Source organism: Typopeltis vanoorti, chromosome 17 (assembly GCF_054136105.1).
Source record: "Typopeltis vanoorti isolate ZY-2024b chromosome 17, IOZ_Tvanoo_1.0, whole genome shotgun sequence".
Classification (NCBI taxonomy): domain Eukaryota; kingdom Metazoa; phylum Arthropoda; class Arachnida; order Uropygi; family Thelyphonidae; genus Typopeltis; species Typopeltis vanoorti.
Window position 1 is genome coordinate 104,518,991 of NC_143565.1, and position 23,032 is coordinate 104,542,022.

Genomic DNA, 23,032 nt, shown 5'->3' on the forward strand with positions numbered 1-23,032 from the left:
AGCTGTAAAAGATAGACTTATGCTTTTGTTGGGTGCAAATGTCTCCAGAACTTTGAAGCTTAAACCAATGTTGGTGTACCATTCACAGATACCGCACACCCTCAAGGGTCTAAAAGCCATGTTGTCAGTCTATTGGAAATGGAACAAGAAAGGTTGGGTTATATAAGACGTTTTTATAGATTGGTACACAAATCATTTTTGTCCTACCGTGCTTCTCTGTAAAAAAAATGATTTGCCAGCCAAGGCATTGCTTCTCTTGGATAATGCCCCTGGACATCCTGAAAACCTTGCTGAAGTAAGAACACCATTGGATGTCAAGGTTATTTACATGCCCCCAAACAGAACATCGCTTTTGCAACCGATGGATCAGGGAATTATATCAATCTTCAAAGCCTATTACCTCCATATACATTTATGGAAATGGTAAGAGTCTTGGACACTTCAGGAAAAACTATTAAAGACTATTGGCAATCATTCGATATTTGGAGGGCATTAACAACATCAAGGCAGCTTGGAACGAAGTGTCAGCAAAATGTTTAAAAGGAGCATGGCAAAAACTTCTTCCAGCATTTATGCACGACTTTGAGGAATTATAGCAAGAGGAGAATGTTATTGAAGACGTTACCAAGCTTGCACAGAGGTGGGATTGGATGATATTACAGTTGAAGATGTGACAGGTCTTAGAGAGCCATGATAAACCGTTTTCCAATGAAGACTTAAAAGAATTAACCGAACAATTAAGTCAACATTGAAAGGAGGAGAAAGAAAATGAAGAAGGTCCTCTGAGAGATATAAAAATGGCCGATATACAGCATGCTCTTGCAAGCATAAAGATATTGACTGATTAACTCTGTGAAATGGACCACGATTGGGAATGGAGTGCGAACGTAAAAAGGAATGTATTGCATCCATTCGACCTTACACTGAACCCCTTAAAGAAAGAAAAAGAAAATCTAGGCAGTTAACACTGGATACTTTTTTCAAAAAAAATGCAGGTGATCTGAAACCAGGAACTTTAACATAGAAATATGTAATATCTTTTTGAAGTTTCATATTTTTTGAAAATACGAAACTTCAAAATATGCAGTAATTTTGTTTTGTTTTTCTTATTAATAATTTTATTTTAACAAATATATATGTATGTATTATCAAAGCTTTAAATATAATAATGTTACACATACTTCATGTGCATATTTTTTGACTGCACAGAACATAACTTTGTACCTTCCATTAAAATTGGGTTCGTTTTACACCAATTCAGTTTATGCCCATTTTTTCAGGAACGGAAGTCAGGCATAAACCGAGGGCTGCCTGTATTTAATTTGCAAAAGTTTATCATTGTTTCCCTCTGAACTCTTATAGGTTTGTTCAGCTGTCTACTTAGCTATGGCCAAGACACAATCAAATAAGAAATGTTATGTCACTCATGTTTTGATGTTCTCATGTTCTTTACTTCTCTCCTTGATGATCTTGTAATGTAGGATGAAACATATAATTATATTGGAGTTAATAAATTCTGTTTTTCTGTACATGTCAGTCATTATTAAAAAATGGAATTGCTACACATGTTCCTTTAAAATATCTAATTTTATCATTTAAATGAGTAATTCCAATATACAGCAGGCCTTGTTAAGGCATTTTATTTTATTTATATTATTCCATATTTTCCCTTAATGTAGGTATCCTCCTAAAATGCGAATCACTATTCCTCTTGCAGCATCTATTGTTTTATTTGCACTCACTGTAGTGATGGTAAAGATTAACACTGATGATGGTGAGTAGTTCCTAAATTTCATCAATTTTGGTATCAGATCTGAATATTGCCATAAAAGTTTTTTGTTATCTTATATCTGCTTTAAAAAATAATTATTTTTTTCTGTTTAAGAAGTTGTGAATCAGTGTACTTCACGAACACAGTCTCACTTTCTGTATTTTGTCTTCCTCCATGTAATTAAGGTTTGTATGACATTGTTGAATATGACTTAAATGCCAACATAGACCACAACAATCTTACATTCTAAGATAAAAGCAACTGAACCAAATATGTGTATTCTTCTTATTAGTTCAGTAATAATAATAATAATTATTATCATTGTCCTCAGATTTTCATGGAATTGACAACTTATTGAGGAGGATCATCGCTCTCTCTCTCTCTCTCTCTCTCTCTCTCTCACACACACACACACACACACACACACACACACACACACACACACACACACACACACACACACACACACACACACACACACACACACACACACAGCCTTAAAACTCATTCACTGTTTTTGTACTCATCATATTCTCAGACAATGCATTCTTCTCACCACCCACTCTTCTTGCAAAATAACTTGCTCTGCCTCCTCCTGCCTACATTCTTCATATATAGCTTTTAGGGTGGTCTCCTTTTCTATCCCTGGCTATATCTACTTTATTAAAATTCTGTTCTGTATGAATTTAACTTGGTGACAATCCTTCATCAACATACATCTAAATCATATGATCTCTCCTCCTCTTCCTACCTACCAAGCACTGCAAATTGAGAATGCTATTTGTGGTATATTCCAACCACATTATAAATACTTACTACTTAAATACCTACATAAATACCACAGTATTTATTTTCTGATTTCATTTAAGAGATTTGTTATAAAGAGGTTTTAGTTTCACTGTACCAGGACTTGATGAGGACTCATATGGGTCACTGTGAACAGGTCTGTTCACTAGTATTTTGAGGAGATCCTTTGCAAAATATCTTTATCTCCTCAAATTCCTGGTGACCAGACCTGGTCACAGTTGTTCATATCAATCCTCATCACGTCTAGTACAGTGGAACTATAACCTCGTTACATATTTGTGTCCTCATTATAATTGCCATAATGCCTTGTTATTACACAATTCTAGCAGCATGGTCCCTAAATTTCAGGTCATTGTCTACTATCATCTGGGGATCCTTTATCACCATGCCTCATTCAAAATATATTTGCAAACATTATGTCCCATCCTTGTTTCCAAAATTCCGAACCTTACACTTTACCACATTGAATTGGAAGCCCAATTTTGTTTGTAATCCTGCCATTTCAAGTGCTCTGTAAAACTCCATGATGTACTTCACTCATCATAACTTTCCTTAATTTTGCATCATGTGTAAACAATTTTATATCTCCATTCAGACCTCTTTCAATATCATCAACATATGAATTAAATAATAATAACATCTCTAAAACAAACAACTGTTGCTTACTACTAACGAAATTCCTCATATGCGATAATGCTTTCCCAACTTACAGATACCTATCAGACATCTATCTACTATTCACTTCACCAATTAGTTATCCATCCCCACCTGTCTTAATTTGAATACCAACCTATCATGTGGCATTCTATCAAATGTTTTTGCAAAATCTAAATACATTATACATATGCATCTTCCTTTGTTCAATACATTTGGCACCCTGAAGAGTAGATTGTTAAAACACAACCTTTCCTTCACATATCCCGGCTGATCTTCATAACGTAGTTATGAGGTGATGTGATAACTTCCTATAGTTATCACATTAAATATTCTATATCCTTCAATTTCTATCCCTGTCAGAACATCTTTCTCAGTTAATCAAGTATCGCTAATACCAACAATCATGGGAGAAGACTTAGTCAATCAACACCACAAACTCATTCCTTTTATTCCTGATGTCCCTGGAATTTGTATATGGAAAAACCAGTACATTGTCAGTATTCACATACTGACAATGTACTGGTCTATAACTAGTCTGGTCAATAACTATTATTATTCTCTGCAGACTCCACTTAGCTCTGCAATATAGCATACATTGTTTCTTTTCATTTCACAATCTACTATCCCCCATGAGGCTAGTCCTGCTACATTCTAACCTTGTAATTTTAGTTTCTCTGCCCTAACACAATGTCCAGAAAACAACAACCTCTCAAAATGTCTATATCCTTCCATGTTCCAATGTAATGCATCTCTTGCATACATGCCAAGCATTCGCATAATTCCAGACCTCTCTTTCTACACATTCTCACTATTTATTAATGCTCTCCTCCTCTACTTTGCATGATAATGAATCAGATGATATTTCTGCTGCATAATCCCTACCAATGCCGCATTTACCAAGGACACTAGCGCCATCCCTAGCGGTGGCGCTAGTGTCCTTGGTAAATGTGGCGGTCGAGTTTAGCTAGTCTAGAAAACGTGTTTTTAAAGTTAAATATAGTGTGGCTTTTTGTCACAAATTGTGCTAAAATTGTGCATCGGTTAAAAACAAGTGTCCTTCAGTGGTATTATTGTTTAGAACTGTGGTGTATATATTGTGTTTTCACTGCCGTTTGTATCACTATATCAACGTGTAAAGATGGCGTCCAACAAGAAACGTACGTCAGCGGCGCGCAGGACTTCTACTACTACACGAAAGGCTGGCTCAGCGTTAGATTTTTCGCAATGGATGCGTTGCGGAAACTGCTATATGTATGCACCGAAAAATGTGAAGGATCTGTGGTCGGTCTGGCAAAATGAAAAGAAAGAAAATGTCGACGTATGTGAGAAGTGTCGGGATAGGCTGGAGCGTTTAGGAATGGAAGCTGACATCGGGACCGTAGCGGAAGAACTTCGGCGGGAGTTTATGAAAATGAAAAATGACCTTCATCTTCATGAGGAAGTGGAAGTGATCGGTAAGGAGATACTGGAAGTTAAAGCTGAGTTTAATGTGTTAAACAGAGAAATTAGGACTATAGAGATTACTTTAGCTGAAGTAACTAGAACAGGATTACATATGGGTGAGTCTTTGGTGAATGATTCAGTAATAAATAGTATGGGAGTGATTGGGAGTCAACATAATAAAACCACAAGTAGCCAAGAAGAAATGAGATGTAGTGAGAGTGGGGGGGTAAGTAATAGAGAGTTGAGTAATGAAGCTGGGAGAGTCATGCTGAATAGTGTAGAGAATGAGTCCATGAGTGTGAACTTGAATGAAGTTAATAGTGGTAAAATATATGGTGATTCTATGATTAAGGGTATGGAGAGTGGTATGCATGAGGAGTGCTTGGCTGATGGTACAATAGAAAGAGTGGCTTTAGCAATAAAGAGAGGGCATGAAAACAGACAAGATGATAGTTATGGTGGGTACGAATGACCTGAGAGGTAGTATAAATCGGGTAGGAAAAGATTTAAGAACATTATTAGATATTGTGAAGAGGAAAAGTGTCAATGGGAGAATAGTGTGTGTGCTGCCTCGTTTTGACAATTACGAGTTAAGTAGACGAGCAATGATAATGAATGATATGATTGCAAGAATGTGCAGAAAAAGAGGTCTGGAGTTTGTTGATGTTTGGAGTGTGTTTGAAGGAAAAAGGCAGTTGTATGCTAGAGATGGACTGCATCTTAACATGGAAGGACATAAGAGATTGAAGAAGTTATTGTTTTCTGAACAGGTTGAAGTTATTGGGCAGGGAAACTAATATTGAAAAGGTTGAGTGTAAGAGAGAGAAACTTTAGCACTGATTGTGTATTTATTGATCCTTATAGGCAGAATAAATTGCAGAAGAGAGGGGAAAAAAATCGGCATAGGACTACGGTAGTTAGTGACTTATATATCAGTTCTAAAGCCGGTACAAGATCTAGAGGGAATCTGCAATTTTTGTATACCAATGCTAGAAGCATTAGAAATAAGAGAGAAGAATTTTTGGCATTAGTCAGTGAAATCTCACCAAAAGTTGTAGGCATTAGTGAAACTTGGCTGTCAGCAGAAGATGTGGTCACTGGAATTGAATGTGATGGGTACAGTATTTTCAGGGAGGATAGAGAAGATAGAACAGGAGGAGGAGTACTGTTGATGATAGCTGATGTGTTGCAGCCAAAGAAAGTAGTATATCAAGATGATAGACATGTGAATGAGAGTTCATTTGAGGCAGTCTGGTGCGAAATAGTGACCAACGCAACCAAATATACAGTTGGATGCTGCTATAGGCCAGGGAGTACAGGGGGAGATATTGAATTCATGCATCAGCAACTTAGTGCAATGAGTGAAGGCTTAGTGATTATTATGGGGGATTTTAATTATGGTGATATCAATTGGAAGGAGGAAATATCACGTAGCAAAAAGGAAATGGAGTTCATACATCTGCTACGAGATAATTACTTGAAACAGCACGTAACTGAAGGGACACGTGGTGTGAGAGTGTTGGACCTGGTTATTGGTTCAGAGGTTATATGCTTAAGTAAGGTGACCTCGTTACCTCCAGTTGGTGAAAGCGATCATGTGGTATTGACTTGGGAGGTTGCAAAATCTGTGGATTTTTCTATTAAGAAGGGGTATGTACGAAACTACAGGTTAGGCAATTATAACAAGCTTCGGAGTGAGCTTGCAGCCATCCCATGGCAGAACATATTGCAAGGGAAAGATGTTAGCAGTGCTTGGGATAAAATCAGCGGGTATCTGAGGAAAGCAATATCAGATTGTGTCCCCATGGTCAGGAGGTCAAACAAGGCAGGCATTAGATGGATGAGCAGAATATCAAGCTTGAACTACAAAAAAAGAAAATGTTATGGAGAATTTACAAGGAGAAGGGCGATCAGGACACCCATGAGCAGTACAAGGCTCAAGCTAGGAAGGTTACCAGCATAGTAAGAAAAGCTAAATCAGATTATGAGAAGACCTTAGCCAAAGAGATCAAGGGTAATCCCAAAGAGTTCTTCCGCTATGTGGCAAGTAAGAGGAAGAATGACTTCGGAAGGATAACCTTAGTGGGTGCTGATGGTATTGAGGTGACAAAATCAGATGTAATAGTCGAGTTACTGAGTGATCACTTCTCAAAAGTCTATCACCCAAGTGAGGATATCTCTATACCCATAGCAATACCTAATGTGAGAATTGAAGCTAAAGAATCAGAGGTATTAAATATATTGCGAAACTTAAATGCAAACACTGCGGTAGGCTTAGATGGAATATCAGCTCGGGTGTTGCGTGAATGTGCAAATGAATTGTCAACTCCTCTTACCTGGATATTTAATTTAAGTTTGAACTCTGGTATGGTCCCTAGGGAGTGGAAGTTAGGCAAAGTGGTTCCTTTGCATAAGGGTGGCTCTAAAACTGCAGTATTGAATTACAGACCAATCACCATCTCAGGAGTAGTGGTAAAAGTATTGGAAAAGTTGGTTAAAGACAAAATTCAAGAATGGGTGGATCAGGATATGATACTCTATAGAGGCCAACATGGTTTTGTTAAAGGTAGATCCTGCCTTAGCAATCTATTAACTATCCATAATAGAATAACATCAGAGTTGGACAAAGGAACTGGCTACACAGTGGTACTTCTGGATTTTGCTAAGGCTTTTGACAGGATACCCCATAGAACACTGTTACTCAAATTGGAGCAGATGGGAATGGATATTAAATTGGTGATATGGATAGGAGAATGGCTCAGGGAGAGATACCATAAGGTGGTGTATGGAGGAGCCGAGTCCAGAATGAGGCAGGTGACCAGTGGTGTGCCTCAGGGCTCTGTGCTTGGGCCAATGTTGTTTAATTTGTATATAAATGATATAGGAAACGGCTTAAAGGGAGATATTCAGTTGTTTGCTGATGATGCAAAGTTGTGTAGTGCAATAAAAAATCAAGCTGATGTTGAAAGTTTGCAGGAGGATTTAAATAAGCTGGTAAAATGGGCAAAAGAAAATGGATGTCAGTTCAATGTGGAAAAGTGTAAAGTCTTGCATTTTGGGATTAAAAGATTACCAGCTGTGTACTACATCGATGGAAAGGTACTCCAAGAGATTGATGAGGCTAGGGACTTAGGGGTATTGGTAGATAAGGAGATGAAGTTCAGAGGACACATTGCTAAGGTGTCCAAGATTGCACATAGGATTACTTGGTTGTTGAGGAACACACTGACATCCAGAGATAAAGAGGTTATTATTCCCCTTTATAAAGCATCGATACTTCCACATTTGGATTACTGTGCTCAGGTCTGGTCACCTGGATTCCTTGGAGATGAGGAGGCTGTGGAGAGGGTTCAGAGAAGAGTGACCAAGTTGGTGAGTGATATAAAAAATGCTCCCTACATTGATAGATTGAGAGCTTGTGGATTGCAGAGATTGGTTGATAGGCGAAGAAGAGGGGATATGATAGAAAGATTCAAATTACTAAAAGGTTTTTATAGGATTGATGCAGGGGAAATGTTTCAGCTGTGTGATAGTGATGGAAGAACAAGAGGTCATCTCTGGAAATTAAAGAAGAGTGTGGTTAACAAAGGTGTCAGAACAAGGTTTTTTGCCTGGAGGGTGGTGAATGAGTGGAATTCATTGCCTGACTTTGTTGTGAGCTCTTCATCTGTAAATGAATTCAAGAAGAGATATGACAGATATTGTTTTGCTAGTTTGGGTCTCCCGCGATGAGTCTACTGACTCCATGGAGATACCCGTAATAATAATAATAATAATAATAATAATAATAATAATAATAATAATAACAATCTCAAATTCCTTGCTACATGATTAATGCTATCTCTTAAGTCTTTTGTATCATTGTTAACTATCATTTTGTCTATGTTTTCATGTCCTGCACTACTCTGCACACCTCCAGTCACCAAATCTCCATTCATGACATTCTCAGTTTCATTCATTCTTTTCTCACTGGCATTGCTGATCCTTTTGATTCCACTCTCTCTTTCTGTAACGCATGGAAAGGCTTATGTGTTGGCAGTACATGTTAATTATTTTCACAGTATTGATTACAACACAGAATGATAAGAAAATAATCAATATTTATTAATTTCTCTTTTTTCTATTTCTATTTCTCTCTCTCTCTCTCCTTTTCTCTTTCACTTTCCCTTCTTCCTCTCTCATCTCTTCTATCTCTTGTTCTCACATTCTCTCTCTCTCTCTCTCTCTTGCCTTTCTCCAGTTTCCTCTGTTTCCTAGTTCCTCCCATTCATTTCCCTTCTACTTCTCTTCATTACCATCCACCTTGAAAAGCTGTACAAGACTTATTCAAGAAGTTATTATTATTATTTCATGGGCACCTCCACGGAGTCCTAAGACTTATCATAGGAGACCCAAACTATCAACACAACATCTATTGTACTCTCCTTGATACGATTAAAAGACAAAGCACTCACATTTGACTCAGGCAACCCAATCCATTCGTTTACCACTCTCCAAGTGAAAAAGGTAGTCCTCATGCTCATGTTAACCACACTCTTACCCAACTTCCAGGAATGACTTCTTCGTCTGTCCCTTCTAGCCAAGTGCTGAAACATTTACCCTGCATCTATCCTATAAAATCCTTTAGCAATATGTCCTCTAAACTTCCTCTCTCTATCTGCTACTACCCTCAAATCCCTGGCTTCATCATTTTCCTGGAATTCCCCCAATGTGGTACAAAATTTGCAATCTTTGTATTAGAATTAAATTGACATCCATTATGTTCTGCCCATCCATCATCCTATTTAAATAATCCAACATGATAATTACAACAGTTTTGTAACTATTTGATTAACTATTTCTGTATCCAACTTTGTATCATCAGCAAACAATCAAATACCTCCCTTCAAATTATTTCCTAAATCATTTATGTACAAATTAAACAGCAGTTGTCCAAGCACAGAGCCTTGTGACACACACTGGTCATCTGCCTTCTCTTGGATTTTGCTCCTATATAGACTACTTTTGGCATCTGTCCATCAGCTACCCTTTTATCCATATTGGAGGTGTCAAATAATAATAATAATAATAATAATAATAATATCAACTGTTTCATATCCATCGCTATTTGTTGCAGTTTGCATAACAGAGTTCCATCCTGGTACCCTGCCAAATGTCTCTGCATAGTCCAGCAGTATGTCGTGTAGCCATTCCTCCCTTTATCTACTCAGTTATAACTCTGTTATAAAAACTAGTAATTTACTAAGGAATGACCAACCCTTCACAAAGCTATGCTGCCCCTCATACATACATTCCTGAATTCTCTTTTTGACCAGCACTTTTACTACCACTCCTGAGATACTGATTGGTCTATAGTTTGCTACTACTGACTCAGATCCTTCTTTATGCAAAGGAATTATTTTGTCCTCCTTCCACTCTGTTAAGAGTTTGCTAGAGGTGAGACTTAAATTAAACAGCCTAGTCAAAGACATTGCCAGTTTCCATGCATATTCTCTTAAAATGTGAGCTGATATCTCATCTAATCACATATTTGTATTTACATTCCAATCCTGTAATATTCAAGTAATTCCAATTCATCAACCTCTGTCCTCACATTAATCCCTGTCATCTCTGCCATAGCATTATCTTCACTTGGATGACTTACTCTTCCAAAATTGTCACTCAGTAGCTCAACAGTTTTGTCTGCCTCTGTTACCTCTCTTCCAGCTGTATTCATTAGTTATCCTCCCATAGTCATTCTTCCTCCTACTTGCTACATAATGAAAAGACTTTTTGGGGTATCCTTTTGCCTGCTTGGCTAACTTCTCATAATCTGATTTTTCCTTCCTTACTACATTGGTCACCTTTCTCGCTTGTTCCTTGTACTGTCCATTAGTTAGCTGGTCACCTTTCTTATATACCCTTCACAACATTTTCTTTTTTTGCAGTTCATGCTTAATGATACTACTCATCCATCTAATTCCTACCTGATTTACCCTCTTGGCTTTGGATATACAGTGTGATATTGATTCCTCCAGATACCTCTTACTATCTCCCATGCATTGTGAACATCCTTCTCTTGCAGATCTTTAGGCATTGGTCCTGCTCCAAGCTACCTCCTAAGTGTATCATAATCACTTACCTTGTAGTTCCACATATACCACTCCTTAATTGGAATTTCCTTATTTTGCTACCACTCAAGTCAAGATCATGATTGCTCTCCCCAATTGGAGGCAGTCTGGTCACCTTAGTTGTGGACAGTTTTTCAGATCCTATAACAATATCAAATTCTCCATCAAATTCTGCTTTAAGTACTCTGGCAGCTTATTCCACTCATTTACCACTCTAAAAGTAAAGAACCCAGCTCTAACACCCCTGCTAACCACACTCTTGCCCAGCTTCCATAGGTGTCCCCTAGTTCTCCCACCACCAGTCCTGATCTCAAAAATATCCTCTGAATTAATCCTATAGAATCCCTTTAGCAATTTGAATGTCTCAATCATATCTCCCCTCCTCCGCCTATCAACTAGTTTCTGCAACCCACAAATCTTCAACCTGTTCTCATATGGTTCATTCCATAGACCTGTTATCATCTTAGTCACTCGCCACTGGATCCTCTCCACCTCCTCCCCATCAAGAAGGAACCGAGGTGACCAAATCTGGGCACAGTAATCGAGATGAGGTCTTATCAAGGCTCGGTACAGAGGTACAATAACTTGCTTGTCTCTGCTCGTCAAGGTATTTTTCAACAACCAAGTGAGTTGATGAGCTGATTTAGCTACTTTTGCAATGTGCCCCCTAAACTTCATCTCCCTATCCACCAACACTCCCAAGTCCCTGGCCTCATCGATCTCTTGGAGTACAGTTCCACCAATGTGGTATACTGCTGCTAATCTTTTCACTCCAAAATGCATAACCTTACATTTTGTCACATTAAATTGACATCCATTCTCCTTAGCCCAGAACTCCAATCTATCTAAGTCATCCTGCAAGACTTTGACATCTTCTGCATTCACTATTGCCCTACCCAACTTTGCATCATCAGCGAACAAATGAATTGTTCCACTTAGATCCTTCCCTATATCGTTAATGAACAGATTAAACAGCAGTGGTCCAAGAACAGAACCCTGCGGCACACCACTAGTCACAGGCTGTCTTTTGGACTCTACTCCTGAATAAACTACTCTTTGATATCTCTCCATCAACCAACCACCTATCCATCTCACCAACCCTATATCCATTCCCATATGTTGTAGTTTACGGATTAGTATTCCATGTGGTATCCTGTCAAACGCCTTTGCCAGGTCCAGCAGTATCACTGTAAATCCATTTCCCTTATTCAGTTCAGTCATCACCTTGTTATAAAACTTGTCCCCTGTACAGTATCTCGTTTTCATCAATCCATTCCTGTATTTTTCCCTTGACTACTTTCTCTAAGACCTTGACAACGACTCCTGATATGCTGATCGGTCGGTAATTTGCAACCATAGTCTTGGATCCTCCTTTATGCAGTGAAACTATTTTCCCCTCTTTCCACACCTTTGGGACTAAGCCAGACCTGAGACTCAGATTAAACAACATGGTCAAGGGCATTGATAATTCTTTAGCCGCTTCACGCAAGACCCGTGCCGGTATACCATCCAATCCCACAGATGTATTCACATTAAGGTTCTGTAATAAACTAGTCACCTCCACTTCATTCATCACTATTCCCGTATAAACTAATGGTTCCTTCACTTTTTCAATGTCACCACCTGGATGATATGCTTTTGCAAAGTGCGTGCTCAGTAACTCCACTATATCGACTGATTTAGTGACCTTCTTACCATCGTCATTCCTTAAAATCATTTTGCCGTGTACAGTTTTTTCCTTGCTTGCAGCTCCCAGGTCAAGACCTTATGATCACTCTCACCAATAGGTGGCAACATGGTCATATTCATTACAGTCAAATTCTCAGATGCTATTACCAGGTCAAGCACTCTCTTTTGCTTGCAAAGCTAGTTTCCTTTCATAATCCGCTTTTGCTTTTTTTACCACACTCGTTACCTTTCTGGCCTGCACTTTATACCGTTCGTGTGCCTGCAGGTCACCCCTTTCTTTAAATTCCCTCCACAGTTGTTTCTTTTTTTGCAGCTCAAGCTTAATGGTGTTATTCATCCATTTAACCCCTACTTGTTTTACTATTCGGACCCTAGGTATACAATCAGCCATTACCTCCTGTAAATGCTCCTTGACCACGTCCCATGCTCTATCGACGTCCAGCCCTTGCAGTTGTACATGCCATGGCACTGATCCAAGCAATCTCCTAAGCTTGTCATACTTGCCAGCATGGTAATTCCACATATACCCTGTCTTAATCGAAAATTCCACACCTTTAGCCACCTCCCAGGTCAAGACCTTATGATCACTCTCACCAATAGGTGGCAACATGGTCATATTCATTACAGTCAAATTCTCAGATGCTATTACCAGGTCAAGCACTCTCACACCCCTAGTATTTTCAATTACATGCTGTCTCAGATAGTTATCCCTTAATAATTGAATAAAATCCTTTTCCTTCCTCACATGTGTCCTCTCCTCCTTCCAATCAATGTTACCATAGTTGAAATCCCCCATAATAATTACCCTCCTTCCACTCATTTCATCAATTTCCCTATGCATACTATCTCCACCATCTATTCCATCACCTGGTCTATAGCAGCACCCAACTGTCTCAGTTGGGTGCTGCTATAGACCAGGTGCTGATCAGTTGGGTGCTGCTATAGACACACAACAATTATGTCTCAGTAAATGTATAAATTCCATTTCCTTCCTGCCATGTGAACTTTGCTCCTTCCAATCTATGTCTCCGAAGTTGAAGTCCCTCATAATAATTACTGGACCTGCATTCATTGTACTAATCTACTGATGCATGTCTTCCACATTATCCCTGGCCCCCCCTGGCCTATAGCAGCAACGAATTTTGTAATTTGTCTATTGGCCTCAATTTTACACCATATTGACTCAAACGAACTGCCATCTGTCCAGCTGACTCTTGTTGGTTGCAATTAATCTGTTCATCAGCAGTATTCCACCCATGTCCTGTCTACTCTGTCCTTCCTGAAAATACTAATCCATTAAATTTTATCCCTGTAACTATGTCATCTGCTGTTATCCAAATCTCACTAATGCCTATAATTTTTGACGAGGTTGCACTAACTAATGTCAAAAACTCCTCCCTCTTATTTCTGATGCTTCTAGCATTGGTATATAGAAACTGTAGAAATCCCTTGCCCTTAGGCTCCCCTAATGAAACACAAGTTTTTCATCATTTAATGAAAATGCAAGATCTGGAAGATCTTGACCAGAAGTAATATTTGCAATGAAGAAACTAATAGAAAAATGGTTAGAATCATTAAGGGTGGTAGGTGGCATTTCACTGGAAAGTTTGTGTAAAGTAGGCTCCCATTTCAGATAAGTTTTTTGACCAATTAATTGTAAATAAGTGTGTGTTTATGAGTAAGTTATGGAAGAAGTTGTGTACTTGCAGCGTTTCTAATGTGTGCTTGTTTGTTTACAAAATCGTTAAACTTAGAGTGGAGTATAGTAACTGGAAAACAAAAAATAGTAGCAGCTTTGACTTTACAACAGTTTAATTTTGATTTTAGTCATTTCATGAAATGTGAAACAACTGCTGCATAGGATATAGTTGAGATATTTAACAACCTTATCAGCCATTATGGATCAAATACGCATCCTCATATGCTTCATATCCATCATATATTTCAATGTAATATCAATGGTATTACAATTTTAATATGCCCTTCGCATCCATGGTAACTTGGACGTATATTTACGTCCTGGCCGGTAGCATGGTTAATGAGCAGTTCATAAAGGTCTTTCATTCTTGTGAATGTGACATCATGGAGAGTTTGTGAGCAGTTGATGATGAGGAGGAGAGACTGACTGTAAGTGAGCAAGAGGTATATGGGAAATTGAGCAAATTTGATATTAATAAGGTTGTGGGACTTGATAAATCACCACATATGTATATCACCACATATTTTGAAGAAATGTGCTAGAGAGTTGACATTTACTTGACATATTTGCTTAATATGCCAGCCTGGGTGGCCAAGTGGTTAGCATATCCACTCTCCAGCCAAAAGACTGCAGGTTCGAATTCCACCATGGGCATGAATGTTTGTAATTGCCTGTGAAAAATACTAGCGTTGGATAGTACATGGCATTGGTGTAGATGATGTGGTTCGCTGTAGTTGGTTGAGTGAGTGTTGGAGACTAAACGTTGTAGAGTAGGTGCCCTCTTTCGATGAGTCTGGGACTCCCTGGAGGTGTCAAGTAATAATAATAATAATAATATGAGTCTTGAATTGGGTCAAGTTCCAAAGAAGTGAAATGAAGACAACATTGTGCTGCTTCATAAGGGAGATGACAGAACTCAAGCATCAAATTGTAGGCCTCTCTGTGTGTCAGTTGTTGTTGTGTATAAAGTGTTGGAGATGCTGATGAGAACCAGGATCCAGAATTGGGCTGACAACATTATTTTTGATGGATAGCATGAATTTGCTAAAGGTGTTAGCAAAGCTGTGTGTCAGTTGTTGTTGTGGATAAAGTGTTGGAGAGGCTGATGAGAACCAGGATCCAGAATTGGGTTAAAAACAGTGCATTATCTTTGATGGATAGCATGGATTTGCTAAAGGAAGGCCATGTTTTATTAATCTGCTTACTTATTACTAGGTGATGACTTCATTGGAAAAAGGAGATGGATACAGAGTAGTACACTTAGATTTTTCAAAGGCATTTGATAGATTACCACAGGATAAGTTGTTAAGTTGATAGTCAAACTAAAGCAGATAGGATTGGATATTAGACTCTATCATTGGATTTGAGACTGGCTATCTGATAGGTATCAGCAAGTTGTGTATGGGAGAGCAATATCCTGGAAGAGGAAAGTCACTAGTGGTGTGTGTCTCAGGGGGTCTGTTTTAGGGACATTGCTGTTGAACCAGTATGTTAATGATATTGGGGAAGATTTGGATGGGGATATTTAGTTGTTTATTGTTTTTTATTGTTGATCATTTTGTCCCAAGTTTGCATCATCTGCAAACTTGGGACAAACTATGAGTAGAGCAGAGGCCTTACAAGAAGACGTGAATAGATTGAGTGAATGGGCATAGGAGTGGGGATGTGAGTGTTCAATATTGCAAAAGGTAAGGTTTTAAAATTTGGGAAACAAATTTTAAAACCTTACCTTTTGGGGTGATGGTGGATAAGGATCTAAAATTTAGAGGACACATTGTCAAAATTGTGAGGACAACACAACAAATTTTGGGAATGATGTGGAGGACACTGACTTGTAAAAAGTAAGGAGATTCTTGTTCCATTGTATAAGGCTCTGATTTGGCCACACATGGACTACTGTGAAGATTCAGTCAAATAGTTGTCAAAAGGATAAAGAAATGTCGGCAAGGGTCCAATGGCAACTGACTAAGGTAATTTCTGATCTCTGAAATGTTGAATATGAAGAAAGGTTGAGAAGATGCAATTTACAGAGTGTAGTGGATAGGAGGAAGAGGAGGGGGTGATATGATATGGGGGGAGATGAGGGGAGAACAAGAGGCCATCCCTGAAGGCTGTATAAGGAGTGTGTGTGTGTGTGTGAACAAAGGTGTGAGAAGCAGGTTTTTTGCATGCAGATTTGTGAACAGTTGGAATGCTTTGCCTGAGAACATGGTGACTGCCGAGAATTTGAATGTGTTTAAAGCAAGGCATGATGAGTGTGTGTGTATGTGTGACAAATGTGGGACTTCCCAGATGAGTCTTTGATTCCATGGGATTTTGGGATGATGATGATGATAATAATAATAATAATAATATAACACTCTAGTTTTTGTGTTTATATAAAGCATTCTATAATATAAAATTACAAAATATTTTTAGTATAATAGTGAAAAGAAAAATAAAAAAAAACAGATAGTAAAGCTTATCAAATATATTTATACAGAAAATAGATGTATAATAAGGAGCTGTACCAATGAAACAATAGAAATTGAAGTGAAGAAAGGAAGTAGGGTTATTCATTAAGTCCACTAAATTATCTAAACTCCTTATCTTTTATTTCTGTTATTGTTTAATCCATTAAAATATGAAAATTTTGAATAAATGAAATAATAATAATTATTATTACTATTTTCCTGACCTCCACGGAGTCACAAGACTCATTGTGGGAGGTCAACACAAAGTCTATCATACCACTCCTGAAACTCATCCACAGTCTGCATGTTCACCACCCTCTCAGGCAATGCATTTCATGCTCCTACCTCTGTCTATACAAAAAAACTTACTTTTTATTTTCATTCACCACCTTTTTTTGCAACTTCTAGGGATGGCTCCTTGTCCTTTCTTCTGTCCCTTGTTCTACCATTTGAAAAATCTTCTCAGTGTTAATATGATAATAACCCTTCAACAGCTCTAAATGTCTCGATCATACCCCCCCCCCCCCCCGTGTGTCTTCTATCCACCAAAATCTGCAGTCTGTATGTGCTCTCAGTCTATTCTCATAATCAGCATTGTACAGTCATGATATCATTTTTGCTGCCCATCTCTGTACCTCTCTAAGGTTACTTCATTCCATTCTAATCCCGATGACCAGATCTGAACACAGAAATCCAGAGATATGGTCTGATCAAAGATTTACAATAGGACCAGCACACTTTATCTCTCATGGTTATTGTTCTCTTCAACATTGCTACAATTCTCTGAGATATCTTCACACCCTTTGCAATATGACCTCAGAACTTCAAATCTTTATCCACGATTACTGCACGATCCCTTGCTTTCTCCACTTCTTCCATTATAACTCTACCAGTGAGTATCATGCATTCCATCTCTGGATCCCAAATTTTAAAACCCTACATTTAGTTGCATTAAACTGACTTGTCTGCCTCTCCAGCTTATTCACATCCTCTTGAAAGCCAAAACATCAGCACTATTACTAATAACTCTCCCAAGCTTCACATCAGGTGCAAACAACTGAACATCTCCTTGTATGACATAAAGATTGAACAGTAATGGTCTCAGAATTGAAGCCTGGAACTCCACATAATTTTCCTACTCCCTGATGCTGCTCCCCCCCCCCCTTATATATAACTCTGATATTTATCAGAGAACCAGTCACTAATTCAGTTCAATAACCTGATATCCAAACCCATATGATGCAACTTAAAAAACTTGTGGTCCTGTGGTCTTCGGAATGTGGAGTACAAGGCCAGATGGAGAGAATGTAAATTGCAAAGCCTCGTGAATAGAAGGAAGAGGAGGAGGAGATATGATTGAGACATATAAATTAGTCGGGGTTGTTTTCAGGTTGACATGGAAGAAGTTTTTCATAGAATGGGAGGGGCGGGGGGGTAGAACAAGAAGTCATCTCTGGAAACTGTATAAGGAGGGTGTGAGTAGAGGAGTGAGGAGCAGGTTTTTTGCAAGGAGAGTGGTTGGTGAGTGGAATGCATTGCCTGAGTGTGTTGCAAATGTAGACACATTGAATCAGTTTAAGGCACGGTTGCATGAGCATTGTTTGCACTAATGTGTACCTCCCACAATGATTCTCTGACTCCATTGAGGTCGGATGTTAATAATAATAATAATAATAATAATAAAATTAACTTGTCAACTTCTCATGCCTTGGAAAAATAAAATAAAAACATGACGGTATATGTCTTTCCCTCATCCACTACTCTTGTTACTCTATTGTAGTAACCAGATTACTAAAAGATATTACTAAAAAACTTATTACTGACAAACTATTAATAAAAGTAAAATAAACATTACTAAAACCAGATTACTGAACAGAACTAAAATATATGAAGTTTAAATGAAATAAAAATTGATAATGATATAGTAAATCTAATATGCTATACAGAAGATGTAGTAATAATATCAGACACAGAAGATAATTTTTAATTTATGAAGAGAAGTATTTCATTTCTAACAGATTTACCAAAAATATACTATGGAAATATCAATAGGAAAAAAAAGCACTTTTGTTCAGTATGTAGCCAATTAGGTGTAAGTTAAAAAACACACAAAAAAAAAACATTCAAGTGCTTGAAGTGTGGTAAGAGTAATAGGAATACTAGTTGTAAGTTGAATGATGAAAGATGAAAAATGATGTGGATTTGGCAAAATTGATATTGCAGATAAAGTGTTGGAAGCAAGGGAGGGTGCATATGGTAAGAATGATAGAAAAAATAAAATGGTAGAAAATTAAGAACATGATCAGATGATAATGAATGATAAATAATTATCAATGAGGTATCAAATCATCCACCAATTGGTGAAAGTGACCATGAGGTGATTACTTGGGTGGTTGCCAGCAGTGCAAGGACCCCTGTGAAAAAAGGGTATATGTGGAACTACAAGGGGGGGTGATTATGAAGAGCTCAGGAGACAGCTTGCAGGTGTAGCATGGAATGAGGAGTTAGCTGGAAAAGAGATCAATGCAGCTTGGGGGATTTTCAAAAAATATTTAGTGGATGCAATGTCTAAATGTATACCATGGGTGAGAAGGTTAAATAAGTTAGGTGTGAGATGGATGAATAAAGAGATTAAGCATGCAATACAGAGAAAAAGGGCATTGTGGAGGCAGCATAAGAGAAGTGGAAGTAACCAATTTCATGAGTTCTACAAAGACCAGGCAAGGAGAGTGACTTGGTTGGTGAGAGTAGCTAAAGAGAGGTATGAACAGCAGTTAGCTAATGAAGCTAAAAAGAATCCTAGGGAGTTCTTTCGATATGTAGCCAGCAAAAGAAAGAATGATTATGGAAGGATGACATTGATTGGAGGAAATGGTATAAAGACAGCTGTTGCAGAATGTGTGGTGGAGATACTTAATGAGCAGTTCATAAAGATCTTTCAATCTTGTGAATGTGACTTCATGGAGAGATTAAGAGCAGTTGATGATGGGGAGGAGAGACTGACTGTAAGTGAGCAAGAGGTGTTTGGGGAGTTGAGTAAACTAGATGTAAATAAGGCTGTGGGACTTGATAATATATCACCGCGTATTCTGAAGGAATGTGCCAGAGAGTTGACACCTGCCTTGACATATTTTTTTAATACGAGTCTTGCACTTGGTCAGGTCCCTAAAGAGTGGAAGGAGGGCAAGATTGTGCCACTTCATAAAGGAGGTGATCGAACTCAAGCATCAAACTATAGGCCTATCTGTGTGTCGGGTGTTGTGGTTAAGTTGTTGGAGAAGCTTGTGAGAACTAGAATCCAGAGTTGGGTTGACAACAATGGTATAATCTTTGATGGACAGCATGGATTTGCTAAAGGGAGGTTGTGTTTTAGTAATCTACTTACTTATTACAATAAAGTGACTGCTTCCTTGGACAGAGGAGAAGGATACACAGTAATATACTTGGATTTCGCAAAAGCTTTTGATAGAGTGCCTCATGATAAGTTGACAGTCAAACTAGAGCAGATGGGGTTGGATATTAGATTAGTGCATTGGATTGGAGACTGGCTATCTGATAGGTATCAACAAGTTGTGTATGGGGGTGCAATATCCAGGAAAAGGAAGTCACTAGTGGAGTGCCTCAGGGATCTGTTTTAGGGCCATTACTATTTAACTTGTATATTAATGATATTGGCGAAGATTTGGATGGAGATATTCAGTTGTTTGCAGATGATGCAAAGTTGGGACGAACCATAAAGAGTAGTGAAGATGTTGTGGCCTTGCAAGAAGACTTGAATAAATTGAGCGATTGGGCAAGCAAATGGGGATGTGAGTTCAATGTTGCAAAATGTAAGGTTTTAAAATTTGGAAAACAAAGATGGGATGCAGAATTTATGCTTGGTAAGAATATATTGTTGGAAGTAGAGGAAATAAGAGATCTGGGAGTGATAGTGGATAAGGATCTAAAATTTAGGGGTCACATCGCCAAAATTGTGAAGACAACACAAAGACTTCTGGGAATGATGAGGAGGACACTGACGTGTAGAAGTAGGGAGATTCTTGTTCCATTGTATAAGGCTTTGATTAGGCCACACATGGACTATTGTACCCAGATTTGGTCACCTGGTTTTCAGAAGGATGAAGAGATGTTGGAAAGGGTCCAAAGGCGACTGACTAAGGTAGTTTCTGACCTCTGGAATGTCGAGTATGAGGAAAGATTGAAAAGATGTAATTTGCAGAGACTAGTGGAGAGAAGGAAGAGGGGAGATATGATAGAGACCTACAAGTTGGTAAGGGGTTGCTATAGGATCAATGGTGGAGAAGTTCTACAGCGAATAGTAGGAGATCAGGGGAGAACCAGAGGTCATCCCTGGAAACTGTATAAAGAGGGTGTGAGTAGGGGAGTGAGAGGCAGGTTTTTTTCGTGCAGAGTTGTGAATGATTGGAATGCCTTGCCTGAGAGTGTGGTGTCTGCAAGGAGTTTGAATGTGTTTAAGACCCGGTATGATGAGATGTGTGTGAGATAAAAGGACCTCCTAGATGAGTCTTTGACTCCATGAGGTCTTGTTTAATAATAATAATAATAATAATGAAAGAGAGATAGAGAGAGAGAGCTAGCATGCTTATGTGAAGTTCTCCATAAAACAAAATGTCAGATAGAATGGTTAGATATGGCACAGAAGCCAAAGAAGGGGGAAATACAAGAGGAGAGAAAACAGAGTATAAAAGAAGGAAAATAAGGATCACATTTTTTATGGTTATTCCATAATAAGAGGAGAACATGAGGAAAGCATGATGAATTCGTTTCTCTCAGGGCTAAGATTGAGGATGTTAATGATGCTGTGAGGATTCAGAGAATGAAAGAGGAAGCAGAGAAATTATTATCTTGGCTTTCACTAATGATTTAGTAGGTAACAAGTATGGTATACATGAATATGAAACAGTTGCTAGCAAGTAAAAATTATGAGTCTGGTGCTACAATATGATAGAGGTGAGCTGAGACAAAGAGCTATTATTGTGAATGTGTTGGTGAGCAGGTTGTGCAGGAGGAATGAGTTTGATGGGTGCAAAAATTATTATTAATATTGTCAGTATTACATCTGACCTCCATAGAGTCAAAGGACTCATCGTGGGAGATCTATACTATACTATACTATATCTATATCTTTCATGCAAAAAGATCATTGAACTGTGCCTGAAATCCATTCACAATTTTTGCATGCACCACACTTTCAGGCAATGTTGAACTTGCCAATCACTCTCCATGAAAATAACCTGCTTCTCATTCCTTTGCTCACACCATCCTTATACATTTATTATGGGAGACTTTAACTATGGGGATAGAAGTTATTCATTAAAGTTACCTTTAATTAATATACTTTATATGCATTGTTAATTCCGTAAACTAATTACCAGTTTAACTATGGGGACATTGATTGGAGGGAGGAATGGGAGCATGGCAAGTTGGAAGTGGGATTTATACAGTTACCAAGGCATAATTACATGAAACAACATGTTATAGAGGGGGAACAAGGTGTGTGAGGGTGTTGAATCTGATAACAGCATCAGAAGATGTATCCATAACCAATGTAAACACTCTGCCTCCAACTGTGGGGAGTGACCATGCAGTCTTATTTTGGGAAGTTGGTAAACTTGTGAAATCTCTGTCAAGAAAGGGTTTTTGTTGAACTATAAAGTTGGTTTAATTATGACAAACTCAGGAGTTATCTTAGAATAGTGAAATGGCTTGAGAAGTTACAAGGAATGAATATCAGTAGTGCATGGTAAGTGGTCAGAGATTACTTGAGAGTAGCAGTAGCAGACTGCATACCCAAGGTCAGGAGGATAAACCAAGTTGGATTTAAGTGGATGAGCAGATATAAAGCAAGATCGGCAAAAAAAGAAAGCACTACGGAGAATAAAGAAAAAGGTGATCAGCATACTCATGAGCAGTACAAAGTGCAAGCAAGTAGGGTGACTAGTATGGTAAGAAAAACCAAATCAGGCTATGAGAGAGAATTAACCAAACAGGTCAAAGTAAACTCAAAAGAGTTATTTCATTATGTAGCAAGTAGAATTAAAGAATGACTTTAATAAACAATTCTCATGATAGGAAGGTGACTGGACCAAAAGAAATAGTTGAATTGCTGAGTGATCATTTTGCAAAGGTGTATTATCCATGTGGTTGATTTTACAGTTACTGATGTTACAGAGATTCATATCACCATTGAGGTAGATGAACAGCAGGTATTCAGCATATTCAAAAATATGAATGTGAACACAGCAGTGGGACTGGATGGCATATCAGCCCATGTCCCACATGAATGTGCAAGAGAATTGGCATTGCCTCTGATGAAGTTGTTCAGTCTAAGTCTTAGCTCTGGCAGGGTTCCAAGGAAGTGGAAGAGGGTAAGATAGTACCA

At 38.3% G+C, this 23,032-nt stretch overlaps 1 protein-coding gene across 1 annotated transcript in view; it reads left to right on the top strand.

Annotated features, from left to right (window-relative positions):
* LOC150097734 (equilibrative nucleoside transporter 2-like) overlaps positions 1-23,032 on the top strand; it is a 260,759-nt gene that overhangs the window by 94,482 nt on the left and 143,245 nt on the right. The window contains exon 5 of the mRNA XM_090407215.1: positions 1,680-1,774. Within this exon, the coding sequence (XP_090263341.1) occupies positions 1,680-1,774 (95 nt within the window). The remainder of the gene's footprint in view (positions 1-1,679; positions 1,775-23,032) is intronic.